The sequence below is a fragment of the Amphiura filiformis genome, chromosome 12 (genome assembly GCF_039555335.1).
Source record: "Amphiura filiformis chromosome 12, Afil_fr2py, whole genome shotgun sequence".
NCBI classification, from domain to species: domain Eukaryota; kingdom Metazoa; phylum Echinodermata; class Ophiuroidea; order Amphilepidida; family Amphiuridae; genus Amphiura; species Amphiura filiformis.
The window spans coordinates 63,137,798-63,164,606 of record NC_092639.1 but is presented as its reverse complement, the minus strand read 5'-3'; the positions used below and the strand labels follow the sequence as shown (position 1 = coordinate 63,164,606).

The window sequence follows — 26,809 nt, the reverse complement described above, 5'->3', positions numbered from 1 at the left end:
AATTTATCACAGGTATTTTTTTTTGTTCTTTATGACCAGAGGAAAAGTTTGACATATCGCACGACTCTGTGGGATATTTGGATAAAAAGATAGAGGGTTTGGTGCATAAAGTACAAAAAAGTGACTATATCTCATTAACCAATGATCCTACAGAGATGTGACCACTGACTTTTTTGTTCCTTATGACCAGAGGAAAAGTTTGACATATCGCACAACTCTGTGGAATATTTGGTTAAAAAGATAGAGGGTTAAGTACACAAAGTACAAAAAGTCACTATATCTCATTAACCAATGATCCTACAGAGATGTGACCACTGACTTTTTTTTTTTTATGACCAGAGGAAAAGTTTGACATATCGCACAACTCTGTGGGATATTTGGTTAAAAAGATAGAGGGTTAAGTACACAAAGTACAAAAAGTGACTATATCTCATTAACCAATGATCCTACAGAGATGTGACCACTGACTTTTTTGTTCCTTATGACCAGAGGAAAAGTTTGACATATCGCACAACTCTGTGGGATATTTGGTTAAAAAGATAGAGGGTTAAGTACACAAAGTACAAAAAAGTGACTATATCTCATTAACCAATGATCCTACAGCGATGTGACCACTGACTTTTTCGTTCTTTATGACCAGAGGAAAAGTTTGACATATCGCACGACTCTGTGGGATATTTGGTTAAAAAGATAGAGGGTTAAGTACACAAAGTACAAAAAAGTGACTATATCTCATTAACCAATGATCCTACAGCGATGTGACCACTGACTTTTTCGTTCTTTATGACCAGAGGAAAAGTTTGACATATCGCACGACTCTGTGGGATATTTGGTTAAAAAGATAGAGGGTTTGGTGCATAAAGTACAAAAAGTGACTATATCTCATTAACCAATGATCCTACAGAGATGTGACCACTGACTTTTTGTTCCTTATGACCAGAGGAAAAGTTTGACATATCGCACAACTCTGTGGGATATTTGGTTAAAAAGATAGAGGGTTTGGTGCATAAAGTACAAAAACATGTGCAATTTCACTTAGTTGCCAGCGGAAGAAAACGGGAAGATTACAGTGGTTTGTTTCCAGCGGAAGAACCCGAACGATTACAATACCTAGCTGGGGGGTGTAAACCCCCCAGCTAGGTAAATAAAGCACCGAACTTGATCTGCAACTTTGACTGCATTAATGGGGTTTTCTGGTATTGAGACTGATATAGCCTACTACGACATTGAAGCCTTCCTGTTCACGTTTTACATGTATCTCCTCAACTGTTGTTAGCTGTCATGTTCTCGATCAAAGTATTTGGGCAATTATTGCTTGTTTGCTAGTACACAGAAAAGGTAAGTGATCAGTAATTACATATGTAATAAGAATCTTGTTAGGGACCGTTCACAAACACTTGGTAGGGGGGCTGATGCAAAATAATTTCATCACGAAAATGTTTTGGGCCCCCTTTACAGATCTCAAAAATTTAAGACATGAAAATTATGGGTCAACCCCATAGAAAAGCTTATTAACTCAATTTTCCCAGGAAAATTTGTGGTCAATTTGTGGTCCTTAGGAGGGTATAAAATTTTCAGTGTTTGTGAACGGTCCCTTATATTGAATGACACAGAATAGCGACCATTTTATTTCAGTTGAGTGTGCAGTGCTTTTATGCTGTATGATTGATACAATCACACTTCCATGCAGTCAATTATGAAGTGTTCCATGGTATTGTCTTGCATGCCCGCTCTTTATTTACAACCGTATGCCAACACAGCCGAATATTGTAACTTTTTGCACAAGATTTGCAATTTAAAGAGAATTGGCCATAATTTAATGACATAAAATTTGAAAAATTTTGTAAGAAACACTCGGGGTTTGACTTTTAAACTTACATCTTGGTCAAAAATTATGCTTGAATAGATCGTTTTCAACAGATTTTTCACATTCGCGTTGCTATAAACATTGAATTGTGCCATATGTTGGCGGAATAAAAAAAACCAATCACAGACGCCGTATTTTAAAAATCTCACACAGCTCTAGAGCTAAATCTCACACAACTCTTATATGATGCTATGCACTTAAATCGTGTAGTATAAACACAGACTGTGTAGAGGCTAGACTCGCTGTGCTCATGGCTTGGAAAAATCTATGTACTCGGGTGTATCGATGTGGAAACTGTGCGTAGATGCATAATATGAGAATCGTTTTGTAACTAAACCTTTGTGATATAGAGGTTTTGCATATGACGTATCATACCGTAAATATGGCGGACTAATCAAATGCATTCAACAAAAGCATGATTGCAATCTACCGCGACAGTTCGTCTCACATATATAACAAATGCACTACGATCAAATAAGTTCAATAATTTCACAAACAACCTCTATTGGAGTGCCAGCCCACAGAAGCCTATTCAAACGGTGGCTCTGTGCGGAGATACACTTAAGTCCGGATGAGACCAGGCTCAAACAAAATGATCAAGTCAGTCTGTGAAAAGCCTGAAAGCATGCTTGCTTAAGGCTGAGTTCACATAGAAGTATACGGTATACGGTATTCGCTATACGAAATACGCTCATTCGATCAGGCTGAGTTCATATAGGAGTATACTATGTGAACTCAGCCTGATCGAATGAGCGTATTTCGTATAGCGAATAGCGAGTATGTCAGTTTACCCATTTTCTTCGTCTTATCAAATGCTTGTAACTTTACTTCTTGAGGTCACATTGCATTCAATGAGGTGTCATAATGTGCAGAATTAGATAGTGCATCTATTAAAAAATGAATTTACCCACATATGGTTTAGGTTTTTAAAATTTGGACGGTATACGCTGCACTAAAATCGCACACGCGCGATTCCCACTATACTATACTAAACGCAGGTATACGGCCTTTTCGAATAGCTCTTATGTGACCCGGTACTATGAAATTACCTTGCTCGAATTAAGCTATACGCGTGCACCTACAAAACGTGCATCGTATACCCGAATAGTATACTTCTATGCGATCGTAGCCTTATGTGACCCGGTACTATGAAATTGCCTTGCTCGATTTAAGCTATACGCGTGAACCTGAAAAACGTGCACCGTATACCCGAATAGTATACTTCTATGTGAACGCAGCCTAATGCATGCATTGTGTTAAAGGAAAGAAAGGAGAGAAACCGATTTGATGATAAGGAGGTCACTCACAAACAAATCAAGTGAATAATTTTAATGTCAGCCTTTGGGCCAAGAGAAAAAAAATCTTAATCCAATCTCGTTAAAAGCATTTTAATATTGTTGATATCACACATTTTGTTTATTTATCAACTGAATATCTTTTGCACAAACCCAGCTATTTGGCGGGATTGCAGGATCAAATTATTTTGCGCGCTGCCATTTAGCGGGCCGCTATTTTGCGAGCCATCATTTTGCGGACCGCCATTAGCGGGATTCTAACATTTAGCGGGCTGAGTCGGGCTATAAATCTATAAACTTAAGGGAGCAGTAGACGGTCAGAGTTGAGATTCATTTCACAGGACCACATCTACAGTATGCCCTTCATTGTATGCTGTGAACAATAATAACTTTATATCACTGATATCAGTAATAACGTTATATTTCTCTGTCAAGAACTCGACAACATCATTGATTTGTACATATTATAATGCTAAGGGAAAATTATATTTTGTGACATTTCCCGGGGACATTTCACAATCTGGGTTTTCCAAAAGAAATACTTCCTTGTTTGTATAATAATTCTGCTTTTGAACAACAATGAAGCATGAACACGTAAATATAATTGCTTACGAGTTGCTATGCACGCCTTCACTGCCAGCTTTAACTGTGTGAATTTTGTTTCTTTGTTTGATATTAACGTGTGTGACTAATTCAATGGATCTTTTTAGGGCTGATATACTCCATGCTTAGGAAATATTACGACTGTTAGTTTATAGTGAAGTTAAATTTATTAAGGGGTCGGTCACCCACCTTTGCACAGTATATTTTGTTGGGCCTGAAAGCACATCAGACTTATCGAATTGCATTCTGAATACGAAATATGTCCTGCTGATATCAAATAATTTTGATTTTTTTTTTTTAAATTCGCGATATAATACAAATTTTATGGCAAATTATTAAAAATGGATATTTTTGACATTTAACAGTTCTCGAAGTATTTATAAATCCAATGATATTTACATAAAGTATATGTAGCTGGGAGGAAAAGCCGACGATTTAATATTTAAAAATTTTGAATTTTCGTATTATATTAAAGATATATACATTTGTTTCCAAAAAGACCTAAAATTTTAAATTTAGGTCTTCTGGAGAAAAAAATAATATTGAATTCTTTGCTACAAACAATTCATATTTGCCAAAAATATGTTGTATTACATTGTAATTCCTATCATAGTCACTGAAAGCCAAACTGGAGTCAGTGTGACTCTAAAAGCAGAGTCCAACCACTCTCCAGTCAGGACTCCATGTCTAAAATGACTCCATATCTAATATTTTAGACATAGAATCACGCAGTGGCTTGACTCTGCTTCTAGAGTAACCCAGACACCATTTATAGAGTCACCCGGCTCCATTACAGGGTCACATCGACAGTTCGACTCCTGATCTCACCGTCAGGTTAATATTCTCCTGTGGAATCCAGCTCAATACCAAGTTAGCCTGCAGCAAGAAAATACCACATCACACTGAACAAACACCAACACATGATACACCGTGCGAATGACCAGCATGCTGAACAGCAACAAACAGCAGAATGTTTGAATGTAGAGTCAATTGACTCCACGAGTAGAGTCAATTGACTCTGTAGTGAAAGTCAGGTCCGACTCCTAGTTTTGAGAGTCTGTGTCAAATATCTACCACATCGTCAACGACCGGTAGAGACACTTGACTCCACAGGGAGAATCAACTGACTCTCTTGTGACAGTCAGGCGACTCCCTTTGAGAGTCAGTGCTAGTTTACTGCACTTTGACAGTCACTTGACTCCATTCTGGCTATCAGTGGTATGTTTCAACTTTTGTTACTATTTCGACATCAGTAAAAGCTTACATTTTATGGAAAGATATTAATATTAATCGTTATTTTTTATGGAAACGTTACAATATGGCTTTAAGGAAATAAAAAAAAAGTGGCGCATTTAATTGGCTTCTGTTTTTGACACCCGTACATTGTTTTTGTTCAAAGCAATAATAGTGTAACATAGCCTTGGGCCTTCATGTTTAAACTTCCCCCCTTAGACACCGCTCCGTATGGATGAAAAAGTGTCAGTTTCTGCTTTGGTCTTGGACACCCGCGCGACAAGTGGTCTTTAACCCCATAAAACGGACCGTTGATGTTTTTTATATCCACAAAAGAAAATGGAAATTTAGTTATTTTACCCATAGGTTGTAGTTTCTCCTCAGTATTTCTTAAGCACGTTTTGATATATGTAGTTTTAGGCCCATGCATCCGCGGGTATTCATGCTCGTCGAAAATTTCGCGAAATAAGGGGTGTTTTCATTTTTCAGATGAAGAAACGCGATTCGCGAAACAGGGTGTTTTTTCAAACCACGTTTTCGCAAAATGGAAAAAAGGGTATTTTCATCGAAATATCACTTCTCTTGACCAGAGAAGAGGAAAAATGTTATTATATGTGACCGTACAGCACGAATGAGCCGTAAATGTCCTCAATTGTATTCTGAGTTACAGTGTAAAATGGGCATGAAGGTCATATTCATAGGTATTTCAATTTGGTGCTACGTGTATCTCATTAAATGAGGTACACGTAGCACCCAATTGAGGTACCTATGAATACGACCTTCATGCCCATTTTACACTGTAACTCAGAATACAATTGAGGACATTTACGGCTCATTCGTGCTGTACGGAGATATTATCTTCTGTGGTTTTACGAAAATATCGCAGTTTCACAATTTACCGTTCGGCGCATCCGGTGTGCACCCGGCCAAGTGATTGAAGTTCATACATTTAGCCTCTGCATTAGCCATCGTGGGCCTGTGAGTAAACCTTATACGCGTTTCTGTTAGAAAAGGGTATGTTAGAAATATCGTTCGCGTTAAATAGCGAAAATAGGGGCAATGTCGAAGGGCAAATAATTCGCGAAATCGCTAAAAAAGGGGTGTTTTTCCCCTGAAAACTTCGCGAAATGAGATGCAAAAGGGGGTGTTTTTAAGTTCAAGTTCACCGACAAGCATGAATATCCGTGGATGCACGGAGTGCGGGGGCCGGTAGTTTTATGGCTTTTTCAAAGTAATTATTTAGCACTCATACTCGGTACATTTAACGACGTAATCACTCATGTAGCAAATGATTGGTTTATTAGTAAATTAGTGACTCGGTAATTATTAGTACTTCTCGGCCAAGTAATACGAAAACAATTCATGCTTTTGGCGAAGTTAACTTTTTAGATTATGATAATTCATTGATCACAAAACAATGACATTTGAAGGGAAACACCGTCATTACCAAAATTGTATCAAACAAATGTTGTCATTAGTAATCATTGGTAAAAGAAAATGCTTCTTAATACTAGTAGTTCTGCTCTAGCCATTCATTAATACAAAGACAATGTTTACGAATTTGGTCACTGATAACAAAATAATTAATGCCATTTTTGAAGGATAACTGACGTTGATAACTCCGTCATTACTAGACTATGCCATAGTCGATTTTTGATAAATAAAACATGTTATTAATCATGATGAAAGCATTCAGTTGAACTAGAAATTATACTGATATTTATTACATCAAAATACTAGTATAAAAGTGTTATGAAAAAGTTTATATAATTATATTAGTGACAGTAAAAGTAAAATATACGTAGGCTTATATTATTGCATGCAACATCATAATTTCATTATATAAGCACTTCAATACTGAACAATTCTAATTTTAGAATCTGCCAGTTTATTATCCGAGTTAAAAATCGACTATGGACTTTCACTTTTACCCCGGGACTTCGTTCTCTAAAACACACTGTCAATCATACTTGTTTATCAATCAAATCTAACCACAAGACTATTAAACAATGGTGGTACAATACACGCTAGATGCGTACGTTCATCCACCAACTTTCGCGCCAGCACAAAAGCGCCGCATTCCATAGATAATTGTGTACCATGTACCATGTATAGTTAATGGTAATGGTACGTGTCGGGAGGCAAACAATAACGAGATCTGGGTGACCAATCACAAGCCCGATCCATTTAAAGATGCATTACATCATGGCCAATTTTAGTAGGCCAGATTTCCGACAATCTCATCCATAGAGGCTCATAGACAGCCGTGTTAAGCATGTAAACCGCAATCCAAAGTCAGTAGTCCACTTGGGAAGCTAACAAACAGAGGGAGTACGGTGACTGAAAAGATGATCAGTTGTGAAAATCTATAAATTGTGCACAAATTAATTAAATCGGAGTTTTAAGCTTAAATGCAATATCCAGAGTATGCACAATGGGCAAGTGGACTACGGAGTAGTCTACGTCATTACCGAAATTCCGGGCCGAAATTTTATCAAAAATGTTGTCACCACAATTCACTCTTATTTTATGGGTTACACAAAACTACAATCCAGTTTGTTTGCACATTCTTTCTGCATGCGCAGCGGTTCCCAAATTTGAACTAACGCATTGCTTTTCAGATTCAGACTAACGCAGTGTAGGACTGATGAAGTGTTTTTTTTAGATTCGGACTAGTGTTGTGGTTCGTTTTGGACTAGCGCAGTGTCGGACTATCACACTAAAGCAGTGTTTTCCAGATTCGGACTAGCGACGTCTATGGTAAAATTGAATGGTCCAGAAGGTTATTGTGTGTGTCATCAACTACAGATGAAACATTGATCTTCAAAATGTCATTATAATGTTTTCTTCTAATGTTTACTTACTTACTTACTTACTTACTTACTTACTTACTTACTTACTTACTTACTTACTTACTTACTTACTTACTTACTTACTTACTTACTTACTTACTTACTTACCCTACCTACCTACCTACCTACCTACCTACCTACCTACCTACCTACCTTACTTACTTACTTACTTACTTGTAATTAAGTAATTAGTTACTCTTATTTTAACAGAAACACGAATTCAATAATGGAATCATTTGGACGTCATGTTCGCATACAGATACAAGAAGGTGATATCACTAATGAAGACACTGAGGCGTTGGTGAGATTTATCTACCCTGGCGTAGATGACCTTGATGGATTATTGGACGCGGCTGGGGACATTGTCCGACAAGAATATGTCCAAGCAAAAGCAAGAGGCGGTGTCATATGTACTTCTGCAGGGAACATAGGGCAACACAAACGACTGTTCCACGTAGACGTTCGGCTAGATAAAAGCCCCGTAAAGTTTATAACTGCTTTGCATACGACACTAATGTCTGCAGATGAACAAGATCTAAGATCCATTGCGATCCCTGGATTAGCATTATGCCCTGATAAGTTTTTATCAGCATTTATGGGAGTAGTCTATGGCTTTGAAGACTGTGAAGATCCAAGATGTTTAAAGTTAATCAAAACGGTGATTCCAGCAGAAAGAGCGGTGGAGATGATTCAGATGACGAAATATATAGACATAAATAAACAGAAAATGAAGAATTCGTATTTCCATAATGGAGATCAACAAGGTAGGCGTACATATCATTTTATTAAAACTCCTAGTGTATGATGGATAATCGGAAGTACAATATTTAAGATTAATTGCGCTTGAAACTGGGTTTGTGCACTTATGAAACAGTTGACTTTCAATTCGTCGAATAATTCTAATGTCACTAATTATATTTTATTTAAGGTGGGTAAAAACACAACATGTTCTTGCAAATATTGAAGAAAATTAAAGTGAAAGTTGATATCGTAATGCATACATATATTTGGGAAATGATCTATTATGTAGATGAACGTGCCCCTTTGGAGTTGGAGAATACGGATGAGTTATCGGAGCTAAATGATACACACCACGTGGTGGGACCTGGAATAGAAAGTCATCCTTTACAGACACCGAAGCAGGAACGGAGTTCAGGAACAGATATACGAAAGCAGGACATTAGCCCAGGAACACATACGATTGCAACGGAGGTCAGATTCGTTTGAATTTTATAACATGGACCCCCCATAAAACAAAAACAAACAAAACAACAACAACAACAACAAAAAACAAAACAAATAACAAATGCTCAGTATAATCTCACTTGATATTTCACCCTCTCTGGCGTTATTCGCTAATAGTAAGTACTTCATTGATTATGTTTTTCTCTTTCTTTAGGAGAGTAATTCCATATCTTCTACATTTGACGAGACAGACATAATTTCTCTTGAATCATCCTCTAAACCAGTGGTATTATCTGACAATATTAATGATGCGTCTTCATCAACTGACGCAACCAATAGCTTTTCCTTGACACAACCATTAAACACAACAGCGCAAAATGGCAAAATGAGAACAATGAACGCATTTGGACGTCATGTTCGCATACAGATACAAGAAGGTGATATCACTAATGAAGACACCGAGTCCTTGGTGAGATTTATCTTCCCTGGTGCAGATGACCTTGATGGATTATTGGACGCGGCTGGGGACCTTGTTCGACAAGAATATGTCCAAGAAAAAGCAAAAGGTGGACTGTATGTGAATCGAGGTGTCGTCTGCACGTCTGCAGGGAACATAGGGCAGGTCAAAAGACTATTCCACGTAGAGGTTGGGCTGGATGAAGCCCCCGCAAAGTTTATAACAGCTTTGCATACAACACTGAGGTCTGCAGATAAACAAGATCTAAAATCCATTGCGTTCCCTGGATTAGCATTATGCCCTGATGAGTTTTTATCATCTTTTATGGAAGTAGTCTACGAGTTTGAAGAATGCGAAAACCCAAGATGTTTACGGTTAATCAGAACGGCGATTCCGGCAGAAAGAGCAGTGGAGATGATTCAGATGACAAAATATATAGACATAAGTAAACAGAAAATGGAGAATTCGTATTTCCATAATAATAGAGATCAACAAGGTAGGCGTGCCCTTGACAACATAATATTAAAGTGCGTTATTTAAAAGTTTTAATAGTTAATGCAGTATTTAATAACATATCGTTTTATTTAAACTGGCGCATTAGTGTATGATGGATAGTTCGTGCAATTGCATTCTTTAAGAACTTTGCATTCGACACTCGGTTGTGCAATGACCGAATATTATATGGATTCCACTGAAAAACACAAATCAGCTGAATATTTTTTATCTTAAGGGCTGGGATATGGACGTTTGCACATTATTGTTTGTGGGACATGAGAGCACATTAGACATATTGAACTGCATTCTGAATACGAGAATTTTGTTTTTTTGAAATCCGCGAAATACACATTTTATGGCATATGTGCCCCGCTCTGAAGAAACCTGCCATAAGAAGTGGAGATGATTCAGATAATGAAATATGTAGACATAAGTAAAAAGAAAATACAGATCAACAAGGTAGGTCTACCCTTGGCAACATAATATTGAAAGGCATGATAGCAACGTTTACACAGTATTTATTTTCTGGGATATGAGTGCACAGCAGACATATCGAATTGCATTCTGAATACCAGGGATGTCCTTCTGATATCAAATAATTTTGATTTTTGATATTCGCGATATAATACAAATTTTATGGCAAATTATTAAAATTGATATTTAACAGTCCTCGAAGTAAACTTTATAAATCTAATGACATTTACTTAAAGAGTATGTAGCTGGGAAACACCTTTTGACCTTTCGTACACATTTTTATCCCCCAAAACTTTACATTTTTACGCCCAAATGTTGTGAGCGTTTTCCTCGGCATCTCCTTTATAGAACCGATACCATTCCCCTTGTGTGTCAGCTTTACTTGTCTCAATATTTGAGTGCAAACACCCGCTAGGTCATGGTCCCCTCCAACCTGCCTTAATGATGTAAACACATGTTGTTTTAGGCCAATGGAACTCGATTATTAGTTTCCGATTGGATGTTTAAAAAAAAGGACGAGGTCACTATTTCATTATTCATTATTCGGTCTCTTTTCATTATCCATTATGTCAACAAAATCAATGATTTTATGAACAGCTTTCTCCAAATTTAGGTACCCCACCAGTACCAAAGTATATATTGTTGATGAAAGACCATCTCAAAACAGGTATTAATGCTTAGATCATCTTTACAGACATTTTGCAACAGATTGAGAAAAGATTGTAATTTGTTTTCATAAAAATGAAAAGAAATTAGCAATTTTTGTATTCACTAGAAACATGATGAGGTAATCCTTTAATTTGCATTATTTACTACATCCTCTACCCCTACAACTAAGAAAAAGTGCTGATTATGATCAGCAGGGGATGTCAGACATTTTGAGAGTTTCAATTTTGATTATTTCCATTTCAATGTTCAGATAATTGACTTGTTTATGAAAATAATGAAAGTTTTGGTCAAATTGAAAAAGTGATGCGGGCGGTTAATAGGAAACTAACAATCGAGTTCCATAAATACAGACTTTAAATACAAATCATAAACGTAATGCATAATCATATTTTTGCTAATTATTTATTATAATTATAGATGAACGTGCCTCTTTAGAGGATACCGATGAGTTATCGAAGTTACGTGATATACCGGGGACATTTACCTCTTTTACAAATAAACACCATGCGGTGGCGGCTGAAATAGAAAGTTATCCTTTACAGACTCTGACACTAAAGCAGGACCGTAGCACTGGAACAGATACTCTTGCAAAGGAGGTAAGATTGGTTGTAATTATGTTACATTGACCACAGTTTTGAACGAAACACATGCTCAGTAAAATCTCATCACTTTTAATATTTCGCTCTCTTCGCCATTATTCGGCAACAATAAGTACTTTAATTTGGAGTTTTAATAATTATTACAAAAACAAAAATTTTGACACTGACCTGATCGACAGTTTCGTATGTCTTGAACGACATACTTCTTCAGAGTGATTGGTATCCCATCATTCTCTTTGCTGGTAGTACACCTAGGTTTCATTATCATTGAGGTATAGGACTTTTTATTTTTTTGGAGGAGAGCAGATAGGGCAACTACTTGATTATATTTCTACATGTTCATACTACATACTCTGAAAATTTTAGAAAATTCGCACAAGTCCGTTTTTTTTAAATCACATTTTTGTTCCTAAAATGGGGGTTATAGCGCCCTCAACGGGTACTCTCTCCATAGGGCTACATGTAAAGACCAGTTATAGACAAATGGCCCTAAAATAAAACGGACTCGTGCGAATTTCCTCAAATTTTGCATATGATGTAGATTTAACATCTGGAATGTAATGCAAGTGATGTCGTTGCTGCTCTCCTAAATTCATTTTTAAAATGTCCGCCCCAGACCAAGGTGAGTAACACAGCTCCATCCCAAAGGGGCGTGGTCTTGAGGAGAGGGTCATACACGTGACTTAAATGATAGGCCTCTCGTCCCTGTTCATCACGGCAGCACCTCTCTTGCGAATCCATATTGATTCTCTGATGAAGCGAGTACTAGCATCACAGTCCTTCTGTAATACGTCCCAGTTGAATTCTATGGTTCTGTTGAATATCATGATCTGCTATGGATGACTTACTTTGTTATTCACTCTCAAGAAGTATGTCGTTCAAGACATACGAAACTGTCAGGTGAGTATCAAAATGTTGGTTTTGTAATATGAAAACTCCAAATTATAATTATCAACAAACCTGATGAATTTCTTCACAAATAAATACTTTATTCGATAACACGTTTTTTTTTTTTTTTTCTTTTCAGGAAAGTAATTGCGTGTCTGAGCAGACCACAGCCATATCTTCCTCTACATTTGACGAAACAGGCAGAATTAGCCATGAGTCTTCCTTTACACCTATGTCATTCTCTGACGATATCAATGCTGCCTCTGCATCAACTGACGCAACTAATAATATTCCCTTGATACAACCAAACACAACAGCCAAAGAGGAGGAAAGAATAATAATGGATGCATTTGGACGTCATGTTCACATACAGATACAAGAAGGCGATATTATTAATGAAGACACTGAGGCGTTGGTGAGATTTATCTACCCTGGCGCAGATGATGTGGATGGATTATTGGACGCGGCTGGGGACCTTGTTCGACAAGAATATGCCCAAGAAAAAGCAAAAGGCGGGCTGTATGTGAATCGAGGTGTCGTCTGTACGTCTGCAGGGAACATAGGGCAAAACAAAAGACTATTCCACGTAGAAGTTCGGCTGGATGAAGGCCCCGGAACCATGGCAAAGTTTAGAACTGCTTTACATACGACACTGAGGTCTGCAGATCGACAAGATCTGAGATCCATTGCGTTCCCTGCATTAGCATTACATACATATCGTGTTGAGATCTTAAAGGCATATATGGAAGTAGTCTATGAGTTTGAAGACTGTGAAAATCCAAGATGTTTATGGTGGATTAGAACGGTGCTTCCAGCAAAAAAAGCAGTGGCTGCTCAAATGGATGTTGCTGTTCGACAGAAGATAATTGAACGCATGGAAAAATATGTAGAAATAAGTAAAGATAAAATGAAAGAGATTACCCCTTTCCAGAATAAATATCAAGCAGGTACGTGTGACTCTGGCATTTTAATAATGAAAGGCATGATTTTGATACTTAAATAACTAGTGCATCAGTTAATAATATATTGTTTTATTACAACTGAGGTATTGTTAGTATCCCAGCAAATACAAACCGTTTTCGACATAAAGGTTAGAAAAGGTAGCCAGAAAAGTTGAAATGTCGAAATATGATATGTTTAAGAACATTTTGTGTTTGATGGGGGGTACGCGTGATGGATAATGACATGACAAGATAACTGCACTCAACACTGGGTTTGTGCTTTTTCGGAACATTTAAATTTCAGTTAAAAGCACAAATTCCTGAAGATATCACTGATTTGATCTTTTTCAATGGTGGAAATACAAAGTGTGCTTGTAATATAGAAAACATTTTTTCAAGTAAGAGTTTATATTGTAATGCTTATATATTTTTGGTAATGATCTATTTTTTAGATGGAAGTGTTCCTTTGGTGGATACGGACGAGCAATCGGAGCTATATGATAAAAATCTTTCAGAGGAGTTTGAAATAGATAGTCATCCTCTACAGACTGTAACATGGAATCAGGACCATAGACCAGGAACAGGTATACATCAGGACCGTAGCCCTAGGACAGATACGCATGCAACAGAGGTAAGATCGTTTGCATTTTATTACTTTGACACCAATTTTGAATGAAAAACAACTAATGCTCAGTGTAATCTCACTCTTTTTGATATTTCACTCTCTCCTCCGTTAAAAAAAAAAAAAGGTACTTCATCGATTATATCCTTTTCGTTTTTTCTTTATGAAAATTATGCCATATCGGAACAGACTACAACTATATCTTCCTCATTTGATGAGACAGACAGAATTTCCCTTGAATCTTCCTCTACACCAGTGGCATCATCTGACAATATTAACACTGCGTCTTCCTTGATACAACCAAAAACAACATCGCAAACGGGCGTAAGAAGACGTGTGAAAGCTGAGGTTCAAGGAGCTATAAAAGCTGGTACACCTGTTCGTGGTAAGAACAAATTGTAAATCAATAAAAAAAATATAAAAAACCGTGCAAGAATTAGTCAGTATGTCCATTTTTTAAATTTGTAATGTATATAAAATTTGCAAAGTTGTAATTTTAAGACCATTGAATCAATAATCCCATCCGTCTGATCATTAGTCATGCAATTTTGGCATAAAGGGTTTGGATGCAGATTGATTTGTATTGTAGATACTAGTATTATATATTTGTATTAAGATTAAATTAAGTTTAACAATATTGTACTATAATCTAGTCAACTGGACATACTATTTTGGAGTAGGGGAAATGTCCACGTCCAATCCTAAACGCATTATCAGCCTTACTGATCTTCTAGCGGTAAAAGTTCATTGACATGTGAAGCGGTTGTTGTATTACAGGCATTACATTTGAGTTCAACCTGAGAGTTATCTTATTTTACCGCCAGAAGATCAGTAGGGCTGGTGATGCGTTCAGGATTGGACGAGAATTTTTCCCACTCAATAATAAGTCCAGTTAACTAGATTATAGTACAAATATTATTGTTTACTACCTGGATGAACGATAATCTTTACAAACGTAAATTAAGTTTAAATTAAAATTACTATGTAATAATTTCTGAAGGGGTTTTCAACAAGCGGATAACAGCATTTTCTATAAAGTTGTTGTGTTTATTTGTTTTAAGAACCAAGGCACAAGCTATTCCAATTTGTTATTATATTTTATATGATTAGCAAAACTTCGTTTTTCTTCTCATTATGAAAACAGATTTGCAAAGTGACGACAAAGAAGATGACAAATTGCGATCACGTGATGAACAGGTATTCTAAACACTCTCTGTAGTCTATTCAATGATGTTTCGTTATCTTACGTCTGCCTGAAAAATGATGCCATTACCGAGTATCTTTCTTGGTTGTCTAAAATATCATCATGTTATCAATCGTCTCGTCCTCCTAACGTTCTTGAAGCTGGGTGTCTAATGTCAGTAATGAAGTGTCCAGGAAGTGACTTTCACCGGATGCATTTGGCTATCAAATGTAGGGAGTCGTAATACCCTTGGCTGCAAATGGCTGTGAAATGTTTCATTTTTTTTATAACCGAATGATTAAGTCTGTGAAATACAAAAAGTAATTTCAATTGTTAATATTTTGCATCTTTCTATCGACAGATACGCGATCTATGCCTTGCGGCTGCAGCTGGTGATTACAACACTTGCAAGTACTTATTACAGAAGGGAATTGATGTCAATTGCTCTCACATGGTAAATGAAACAATTTAAACGTATTTAAATCGTCAATATAGACCTCGTTAACGTTGTGTCTATTGCAAGATTTGTTCATAACCATGCATTTACAAAGTGAAACCTGAGATTACCTTTTAGAGACGTACACACTGACTTTCGATTAGCTTTTGAGAGAGTAGATAAGTATAATTTATTCCTGATTTAATATAGTTTATATCATGCTGTGTATTGCAATAATTATGATGACAAAATGTAGTGCCAAATTTATTTAGATTTCAGCTACCTTCATAGTAGATTAACTACAAAATTTCAACAACTAATCATTTATAATAGAAAACACGAAAACCAAATTCAATCATTATAAAGTAACAAAAGGTAACCCATACATATTTTTTTCATTCGCTTTTTCTGCTTTGTCTAGTCCGAATTCGATTTTACTCCCTTACATGAAGCCTCTTCCAATGGCCATTCAGCTGTTTGTCAGATATTACTTCGAGCAGGTGCTATTGTTAACCATAGAGCTGGTCCTGAGTTTGATGAAAAAACGCCATTACACCAAGCTGCGATGAGTGGTCATGATAACGTCTGCAAAGTGCTACTTGACGCTGGAGCTGTGGTCAATGCAATAACCAAACAGGGGCACGAAGTGACTCCACTGTGGCTTGCTGCTAAGAATGGTCATGGTACTGTTTGCCAGGTGCTACTTCAAGCAGGTGCCAAAATTAACTGCAGAACTGGATTGGAAGAAGCGTACGAGACAACCCCATTACATGAAGCTGCGATGAATGGTCATGATACTGTCTGCAAGGTGCTACTTGATGCTGGAGCTGAGGTCAATGTAAGATCTAAAGAAGGACATGAATTAACGCCACTATGCCTTGCTGCTCAGAATGGTCATGGTACTATGTGTCAGATGCTACTTCAAGCAGGTGCCATAGTTAACGTAAGAGCAGGTCTGGAAGCCTACGAGACAACTCCATTACATGAAGCTACGGCGAATGGTCATGATAACGTCTGCAAGGTGCTACTTGACGTTGGAGCTGAGGTCAATGTAAGAACCAAAGTGGGACATGAAGTAACGCCACTATGGCTTGCTGCTCAGAATGGTCATGGTACTGTGTGTCAGGTGTTACTTCAAGCAGGTGCTATCGCTGACGATAGAGCTGGTGTACAGATGGATGAGACAACACCATTGCATAAAGCTGCACAGTCAGGCAGTGATAACATCTGCAAGAAATTACTTGCTGCTGGAGCTAAAGTCAACGCAAAAACACGAAAGGGTCAAGAGGTAACCCCACTCTGGTTAGCTGCCCAGGAAGGTCAAGATGTCGTGGGTCATATCTTACTTGGAGCAGGTGCTCTTGTTAACGCAAGAGCGGGTGTGCAGATGGGTGAGGGCATAGCATTGCATCAAGCCGCAAAGTATGGTCACGATAACTTCTGCAAGCTGCTAATTGATGCTGGAGCTAATGTAAACGCAAAAACACAATCGGGCCAGGAAGTAACTCCACTTATGACAGCTTCCCAGCATGGTCACGGTATCGTGTGCCAGAGTTTACTTAAAGCAGGTGCTATTGTTAACGCACGAGCAGGTGTAGAGATGGATTCAATAACGCCATTACATCTAGCTGCACAGGATGGTCGCGATGATGTCTGCAGGATATTACTGGATGCCGGAGCAAATATCAATGCGAAGACGCGACTTGGACATGAAATAACTCCGTTGTGGATAGCTGCTCAAAATGGCCATGATGCCGTGTGTCGGATTCTACTTTATGAGGGAGCTATTGGTGATGAAAACGCTGGCATAGAAATGGATGAAAAAATGGCGTTGCATAAAGCTGCCCAAAATGGCCACGATAACGTCTGCAAGACATTGCTTGATGCTGGAGCTAATGTCAACGCAAAAACACGAACAGGCCAGGCGGTAACTCCACTTATGCTAGCTTCCCAGGAAGGTCACGGTACCGTATGCCAGACTTTACTTAAGGCAGGTGCTACTGTTAATACACGAGCAGGTGTAGAGATGGGTTCAAAAACACCATTATGTCTAGCAGCACAGGATGGCCGCGACGAAGTCTGCAAGATATTACTTGATGCTGGAGCAAATGCGACACGAAGTAGATCTGGAATAAGCCCTCTATTAATAGCTGCTCAAAATGGTCATGATGCCGTGTGTCGGATTCTACTTGAAGCAGGAGCTATTGTTAATGAAAAGGCTGGCATAGTAAACGATGAAAGGATGGCCTTACATCAAGCTGCACAAAATGATCACGTTAATGTCTGCAAAGTCTTACTTTGTGCTGGAGCTGATTCCAATGCAAGAACACGACAAAACCAGGAAATGACTGCACTAATGATAGCTGCACAGAATGGCCTCGATGGCATTTGTCAGACTTTACTTTCAGCAGGGGCTAGTGTAAACGCAGAAGCAGGTGTAGAGAGAGATAGGAAAACGGCATTGCATGAAGCAGCACAGTATGGTCACGATCACGTCTGCAAGATATTGCTTGATGCTGGAGCCAATGCCAATGCCCAGACGATGAGACGTCAACATACACCACTTCATTTGGCCGTTACAAATTGTGAGCTTAAGGTAAAGAAGATTTTTCTTGTTTATATTTCAATTGATTTTAAATACACGTTGTTGAATTCCAATGACGTCATGCTACGATTCCGCACGAAACCTTTTTAATGTTTTAATGTGTATTTGGCCATTTGGCCACGATATGTGATTTAATAAAATACCGATAATAAAAATAATAGAAGAGGCTTTAGAGAAGTAGGCATGGCCAAAAGGCATAAGGGAGTGTTCACAAATAATTTGGTGGGGGTTGGAAAAGATGGGTAGGATCATAACTATTTTGGGTCCTATAAAGGGGGGATCCAAAAAATTCAGTCCTTAATGGGGGGGGAGTAAAAGTCCGGGTTAACATTTACGACAAGGCATGCACATTCCAATTTTTGGTATGAGTGTTAAGTATTTCAATTGTGTCATATGGAAAGGTTTCTATACAAAAACGATTCTCTTATAAACCATCTATGAACAGTTTCCAGCTCGATACACCTGAGCGCACATTTTCGTCCAAGAGCATCCAAGCAAGCAGTGAATTATCTACACAGTCTTTGATTACACTACACGGTTGAGCGCATGTCATCGTAAGAGCTGTGTGAGCTTTAACTGGAAAATGGACCTCTGACCAAAATGTAGGTTTTTAAAGTCAAAACCTCAAGTGTTCCTTACAATATTTTTTTTCAAATTCTATGTCATTGAATAAAAGAGCACACTTATATTGTCCATAATAGCCCCATTAGAATGAGCAATGGGCAATTCTCTTTAAATTTTAAATCCTGTGCAAAAAGTTACTATTTTCACCTGTTTTATCATAGGGTTGTAAATTCAATGAACTATGACTTTGCTAAAGAGCGCTTACAAATTGATATGGCTCTCAAGCTTCAGTTCAACAAAATTTGCGCACTTTGGGTGTTACACTATGTCTCCAATGAGCAATAGCTCCAAACGGTAATTTTAGCTGAACAGTTAATAATTATTTTTTGGTTTCTGTTTTAGGACATCAAGGAAGGGGGATCAAACATTTTTAGACGTATCGTGGTTCGGAATTCACGTTGGTCCCGTGTACAAGAAGAGTTATCCCTGCGCACATTTAAAAAGAGAAGGGGGACCATTCTCAGTTCTAATATCTGTACTCAACCCTAGGTTCCAGGATAAGTGTACCGCCCTGCTGACCTTAACTTTAGAAGGTTGAGAAGGTTATGAAACATCGGAAGATTTCTTTATATTTTTTATCTCACTTGTTTATACGAAAACTAAAATAATCACATTATAAATGTATTAATATTTTTGTTAATAGAGACATCAGACACGGGAACTCGATGAAGACAGCCGTAAACGATATGGAACAGTGTTCAGATTGCTGGTAGAGGCAGGAGCAGATCCAGGCATACTTGAGGTAACTTTAGTAGTTGCAAATTTGTCTTTAAAAATAACTACCCTTTAATAAATTATCGCTATTCCAAAACGGTTTATGTCAAAGTTAGCGTATGCCAAATTTGGGATATATATTCGGAGCAGAATTTATTTCAAAATGTGTGATGCTTTAATACTTGCTTATGTCGACTTGTCTAGTCGGACTCCGCTGATGGCTCTCCACACAACTCTGTTCTGCATGCAGTTCTTAATGTCTTGTCTCTCTAGTCCAGTATCCTCGATTAGTTGCTTAATGTAGTCCTTCCGTGGTTGTCCTCTTGATCTTTTACCATGCGTAGGCTGCCACAGCAAAACTCTGGAAGCTGCCTCTGTTTCACTTCTGGCACAGTTTCCATCAAATCTCAGCCTTTTTGTTTTCACCCTTTTGGAAATTGGTTAGAGATTGCCGTACAACTCTTTATTGGTGGTGCGCGACTGCCAGGTAACATTAATTGCCTTTCTCAGTTGTGTAACAACCACCAAGCGCCTTCCTAAACTTTGATGTAATTGTCAAGGTTTCTGCACCATACATCAGAACTGATTCGACTGTGGTGGTAAAAAGCTTGGTTTTAAGATTTTTAGGCAGGCTGCTCTTCCATATCTTGTTCATGCTGTTGCAGGCTCTCCATGCCTGGGCTTTCCTGATGTGAAAATCCTTTTCACTGCTGCCAAACCAAGCCCCGAGGTATTTGAAATCGTCAACTACTTCAAGCTCGCGTCCATCAAGTGTTCGGATTGGGGATGCAGCCATATTGCAAACCATTGCCTTGGTTTTCTGTAATTGTTTGCGGTCCTATTCTCAGACTTTTCCTTGTTTTTAGTGTGAGCCCTAGACGATCTTCATTCCCATGTAGTGCTTTCTGGAGAGCATAGTCAAGGACTGTTACAAATAGAAATGGTGCAAGTGTGTCCCCCTGTAGTACTCCAGCCTGAATTATGAAGTCGTTGGTGATTCCATCTGGTGTGGTAACATGGGCAACAGTGTTCTCATAGGTGTTTCCAATAGCTGCCACGAGTTTCTCTGGTACTCCATATGCTCTTAGAATGTCTAGCATTTTACTTCGATGGATGGTGTCAAATGTCTTTTTAAAATCGATGAAGACCGGTGCTGCTTGCAGATTGTTGTTGTTTATCTCTTCAATAATTCTTCTCAAGGCCAGTATTTGTGACTCTGTCGACTTTCCAGGGCGGAAGCCATTTTGGTTCATTCGTAGTACAGGATCCAGGAAGGGACGAATTCCGTTGAGTAGTAGTCTGTTGTAGGTCTTTGCCACTATGGATGATAAACAGATGCCTCTGTAATTCTTTCCCTCTCTGAGATCACCGCTTTTGAGGAATTGGGATGAGATTGAGAATTGACCACTGCTCGGGTTTCCTACCATGCAGTAATGCTTCATTACAGAAATAGAGTATGATGTTATAAAGGTTGCATCTCTTTAAAACTTCTGGTGTGATTTCATTATCACCTGCACTTTTTCCTTCATTGATGACCTTCTTTGCTGCCTGGTGATGACTGGTGGATTCCCAGGTAGTTGCTGGAAATGGGAAAACCAAGAATGCAGTATCTCACTCTCTATGTCCCCTTTGATCTGACCTTTTTTGGCAGTTCTCCTTTCACTGATCTCGTTACAGCTTTGTGCTGGCAATTTTGATCTGCTTTCTCTACCTGGCTGATCTTTTGTTCCAGGATTTCTTGATTAATTTGGTCATATGTCTCTTTTAGGTGATTCTTCCTTGCTTGTAGTGCGGACATTGATACACTAGTGCATTCGTGGGTATCCTTCACATATGCTTCATGCACTTCATTCCGGGCACTCTCTGTTCTGGAATCAGTCCAGATTGTCCCCGTATGGCGTTTGGGGGCCTTTGGTATCAGTTCTTACGTAACCTCTCTGTTTGTCTGTATGAAACATTGATATGTGGATGTAGCATCTTCATCGCCCTCACTTTCATGTTGCAGAGCACTGAATCTATTCCGTACTTTAACAGCGTACAGGTCTTGTAGTTGCGTGTCTTGTGCCAAAACCTTCCAGTTGTACCTGATCTTCCGCGGTGGTGTCTTGCCATTCGATCTCAAGCGGAGACGTACTTTTGCTGTAACAACACGGTGATCCGATCCAATGCTTGCGAAGGAGTTGTAGGTGCAACAATTGAGAATGCTATTCCTCCACTTCCTGCGTAAAAGGATGTAGTCAAATTGTGCCTTAAAACTAGATGGTAGAAGCTCACATTTGCTATCACCAGTTCATTCTCTATTGCCAGTGTGTGCAGCAATTCTCCATTTCTGTTGATGGAATCATGGTAGGGGAATTTGTAGTGTATTTTGCAAACTCTTGTATTCAAGTCGCCTATTACCATAAGGAAGTTGTGAGCTGGAACTTGTTTGATGGACTTGTCCAGTAGCATATAGTGTTCTTCTGACTCTTTCTCATCAGACACATTAGTGGCCAATATGTGACAATGATGGTGGTTTTGGGACTTCCTCCAAAGGTAGCACATAATATCCTTGGTGTTATGCATATGCAGGAGAGAAGGGTCTTCTTTGCCTTGGTACTCCATCACTTCCAACCGCTATGCCTGCTCTATTCCTCCATGCTAATGATGATACTAGTTGATATCCATCAAAGAGGTCATGCCTAATTGGTTCATCAAGGTGGAATATTTTATGCTCCTGTAATCCAATGATGTCTTGGTTGTGACGCTTAGCTAAGCCACATAGTTCCTCTTGAAGGTAAATACTTCTTAGTGTTCTTGTATTTAAGGTTGATACAAACATTGATTGCTTACATGTTAGTAGATTTTCTTTCCGTGTTCCTCCTCTCTCCGTGCACAACCGTCCGTAAGGCTTTAAGGTGCTCACATCATTAATATTACAAGCTAATACAGATTCAGAACTGGGTTTAAGGTAGGGGCTTGACCCTAGTGCGTTTATTGTAGTCATCATTTAAAGTTGCTCAATTGCTGAATACTGTTAATGGTCACAGATCCTATCAACAGTTGTCCAGTGGCCGAGAATGTGCAGTGCATTGAATTCTTCATCCGCCCTTTGTTCTTGTCACTAATGTCTCCAACCATAGCTCCAAGTGTATAGCTCAGGTCTCAGGACTCCCTGATTTTGATCACTGGCTGCTGGTTGAACTCATCTCAGGCACCCTTTTGCCGTTTTGAGCCTGAATCTCTACTCCGCCTAAGATAGTGATCTATTCTAACTATTTGCCAATAGCTGGGGCAAGCGTTGGTGAGCACCAGAGCGTATCCACACGCCGGTGGGTCATGCATACTGCACCTCTAGGGCCGCTTGCTTCAAAACAGATTTCTGCAAAATAAAAGTACCATGAACATGTATGCATTGATTTGTAGCAAAATACTGATTTCTGCTGGTATTTTTGTTACGACAAAATGCGCATAGTGGAGGTAAAGGAAACAAGGCAGGGATAGCAAGATCAGCCTGGAAGATGTGAAAGTTGTTGTTATCTACTATTTTAGTAATTATGTAATTGGCGGCGTGTTATTTATAAGAACAATGGGTATACTCTCTCATTAAGAAAATGCTTCACATGCACTTGAATTGAAGATTTATTCACTAATAAAGGAGGTTTCCTAAAGAAGATTAAAGGAATTGATGAAGCAAACTTAATGTATGTATTTTGTTTTCATTCAATAACAGCACGAATATAGAACAGCTGATAGAAGAGAAGCTGACAGAAGACTGAGAAGACGAGGGGCTAGAAGAGCCGCCAATGAAGAATACCAAAAACCCCTTTGCTGTTTCGGCCTCCGCTTAGGCCTCTGCCTGATATGCTGTTTTATACCTCATTAACGGGGTTATGCGATATGTTTGTTTAAATGTTATTTTAAAAGCTTTTTTTTTTCGGAAGATTATCTATCCCATGCTTTGTTATCCGAAAGGTTTTTCTTAAGAAGGGGGAGCAAGGGTTATTGGTAATTTGTAATTTGTTTGGAACGCTGCCAGTACTTTTAAGTACTGGAAGCGTGCCAAATTATCTTAAAAAAGATAAATTAAAGATGAGTAAGAGTTAAAGCAATTGAATCTTTCACAGTTTTAATAATGTAAGGTTTAGTATAATCACAACCACTGGAGCCAGACTTCGGAGATTTAAAAAATAAAAGTATTTCGTCTTTGTGGAGGTGAATTAATATTGTTTAAAAAGCGGTGAAAATCAATCTCAGGGTTTGGAATGTTATTTGCCAATTAGGTACCAATATGAACAAACTAGGAATGCGTAAATCAGCAATTGTGTTAGGATTTAAAATGAGTGTGCCATTAACTATAAAAGAAGAGAAAATATTAGGCCTTTTTTTTCGACCAAGAATATTATTCAAAATATTCCAAGTTTGCTTTGAATTAAATTTGGATTCTTCGAGGTTGATTTCTTAGAAAGCCTCAGTCACGGTTGTTTTATGATTTATTAATTAATTTTTCTGACAAAACATATAATTTTCAATTCCAGACCTGGATAATACCAACAGCAATCATACCAATATACACATACACTGTTTAGCTATTTTTAACATAATGTCTGGTACTTTTTAAAGCCTGGTCAAAGTAGTAAGCTATTGCGTTATGTTACATTCGCGGCTTTATTCTAGTTTGACAGTTGGTATACATACTTTCTGTAGATCTTTTCTTTACGGCGGATTGAAGTCAGAATCGCGGGTGTAATGGTGGAGTTATTTGATAGATAGGATAATGATCATTGATGGCCGCAATGATCACACCAGATTTAATTTCATGTGCAAGGACATTGGTAAATATATTGTCAATTAGGCCGATTTACAATACTATGCGCCTCCAGCGTTTGCTGGGGAGAGGCCAAAATACGTAATGCTTCATGGGAAAATAGAGAGATTGCGATTTACCAAACGTCGACGTAGACGTTAGTTCGTACGGTTTTAAGTAGGTATAAAACAAAGTCAAAGATAAGAATAACTTAAAAAGAATAAAAATCTATTTCTTTTGTTTTTCCTTGTATTATGAGGAACATTATGAGAATTGAAAACAGACATCTATACAAAAGGTGTTCTTATATTTGACTTTGAATTATATATTTCTTTTATTTTTCATTGTCTTATGAGGAAAATGATGAGAATTAAAAATAAGCATCTAGAAAAACATTTCCCTATGTTTGACTTTGTTTTATCAGGTTTTGAAAATCTATCTCTTTAGTCTCTTGTATTTCAGTAGTTTCTTTCTTCTAGACTCTGGTATTTTAGTAGTTTCGTTTTTCTGTTTCTTCTTCTGTCAACATTTGCTATAATTTGCTCTAGCTCCTTCATTATTTGACCGATTATGACCATGATTATGTTTTGATGGATCCAAGTGTGTGAAAATATTGGATCCAAAACATAATAATGATAAAATTGGATGCTTTACGCCCAATATTTATTGGTCTCGCTATGAGTTGTAAAATATTGGACTCGACTTCGTCTCGTTCAATATTTTAAAACTCATAGCTCGACCAATAAATATGGGCTCAACCGATCCAATTTTATATCAAACTTGGGCACAAGCCCCACTAGCCCAGCCTTTAGTTTACATTTGACATGGCCCATCATGAGTAATTTTGGCTAAAATGCTTCTTCTCATACAGATTAAATGGTACTGAAAGATTTTTACATTCACCCTTGGCTATAGCCGGGGCCTATGGCGCACAGTGGGCCAGGGCGGAATCAAAGTGTGCCAAAATTCAAATTTGGTGAATGTGGAATTTCCAAACTTTTTCAGTTGTTTGAGAAAGAAAACATTCTGAAGTATATTATTTGGCCCATAATTTATGTTTTGATGGATTTCATAAGTATCGTTTAGTCATAAATTTGACCCAAAAGTGTCATATTTTCTCTTAAAATGGTAAAAGTGTGAATTTTGAAAACAACTAATCTAACATTAGTAAATGAGAAACTGTTGTCTTACCATTGTGTATATGTCATACCTAATAGTAGTCAAACCAGATCATTAAAGCCAAAATATAAATAATTGTATTAATCAGGAGTAATGAGGGGGCTAATTTGGCGAAATACGGTAAAAATATGCATTTTTGGGAAAAAATAGAACTTTAGTTTGGATTCCTGTCGATTCCTGTACAAAAATTAATGTTATCATTTGTAGACAAGTCTTAGAACTATGTTGATGGCAATTGTTTTTGCAAATATTTGCCAGCCTGCATTCCAGGGTCCATCCAATGTACCCTATTTGCTCACATTTCAGCGGATTTTGATGGATCAGTGCGGCGTACGGGTTTATCATGTCATGTGCATAGCGCCCTCATATTGCTTAAATACCCCGGGGATTTTGCGGTTTTCACTACAACTCTGCCCTAAGAAATTATTTATAGCATATAAGGTCTCAATATTTTAAAACATCATTAATCGAGATAAAGCGAAATCATGGAATCATTATCAAAAACTTTTTTATGCTGCTCAGCAGGCTCACTTTCAGATATAAATTTATCATACCATGTTTGTATGGATGCTTTGCACATTCATATAGAATTGAACTTCCAGATAACATAGCTTAACATTTTGAAAGGTATTAAAAGACAGTAAAAAGCATGTGAACGATGGAATAACTGTAGACACTATGTGGATCATTTCACACTCAAAATAAAGACTGGCTTAACCGGAAACTGACATTTAATGAAGAATTCCAATACAGCAGCTGAACTTCCAGCTGCAGAGGTTCGTAGCACTTCTCATTCTGAAGGAACTTCATCAGCACCAGCACCAGCCGAGATGGACGTCTCGGCCCTCCTAGGAGGGCCGAGACGTCCATAGAAAATGTGGGAGGCACTGTCGATCGTTCAAAGAAAAGGAAAGCACATGATCTTTTAGAAGAAAAAGAGCCCGAGCTGAGTAACTGTTATAGGCCCTACGCAGCATCACAAGGCATATGCTATAAATGCACATTCTATTCTGCTTTGAACATCCATATAAATTATAGAATTTATGAAAGAAACTCTAGACACAAGAACGCCATGGTCTGCCAATTTGGTATTAGGCCTACG

General features: G+C 38.0%; 1 protein-coding gene across 1 annotated transcript; it reads left to right on the top strand.

Moving 5' to 3' along the window:
• Positions 1-9,300: 9,300 nt before the first annotated feature.
• Positions 9,301-24,890, top strand: LOC140166998 (uncharacterized). The gene is made up of 10 exons (XM_072190479.1): positions 9,301-9,988; positions 11,548-11,726; positions 12,757-13,564; positions 14,011-14,189; positions 14,370-14,565; positions 15,325-15,377; positions 15,725-15,817; positions 16,221-18,395; positions 19,672-19,770; positions 23,455-24,890. Exons 1-10 carry the CDS (start codon positions 9,421-9,423, stop codon positions 23,605-23,607), a joined length of 4,503 nt encoding a protein of 1,500 aa, XP_072046580.1. The 5' UTR covers positions 9,301-9,420; the 3' UTR covers positions 23,608-24,890.
• Positions 24,891-26,809: the final 1,919 nt, after the last annotated feature.

Bases quoted from the DNA above. Each gene is read 5' to 3' on its own strand.
- LOC140166998 (XM_072190479.1), top strand. From the start codon at position 9,421: ATGAGAACAATGAACGCATTTGGACGTCATGTTCGCATACAGATACAA. The intron at 14,190-14,369 runs GTAAGATCGTTT...ATATCGGAACAG, and splicing joins CAGATACGCATGCAACAGAG to ACTACAACTATATCTTCCTC. The intron at 19,771-23,454 runs GTAACTTTAGTA...ATTCAATAACAG, and splicing joins CAGATCCAGGCATACTTGAG to CACGAATATAGAACAGCTGA.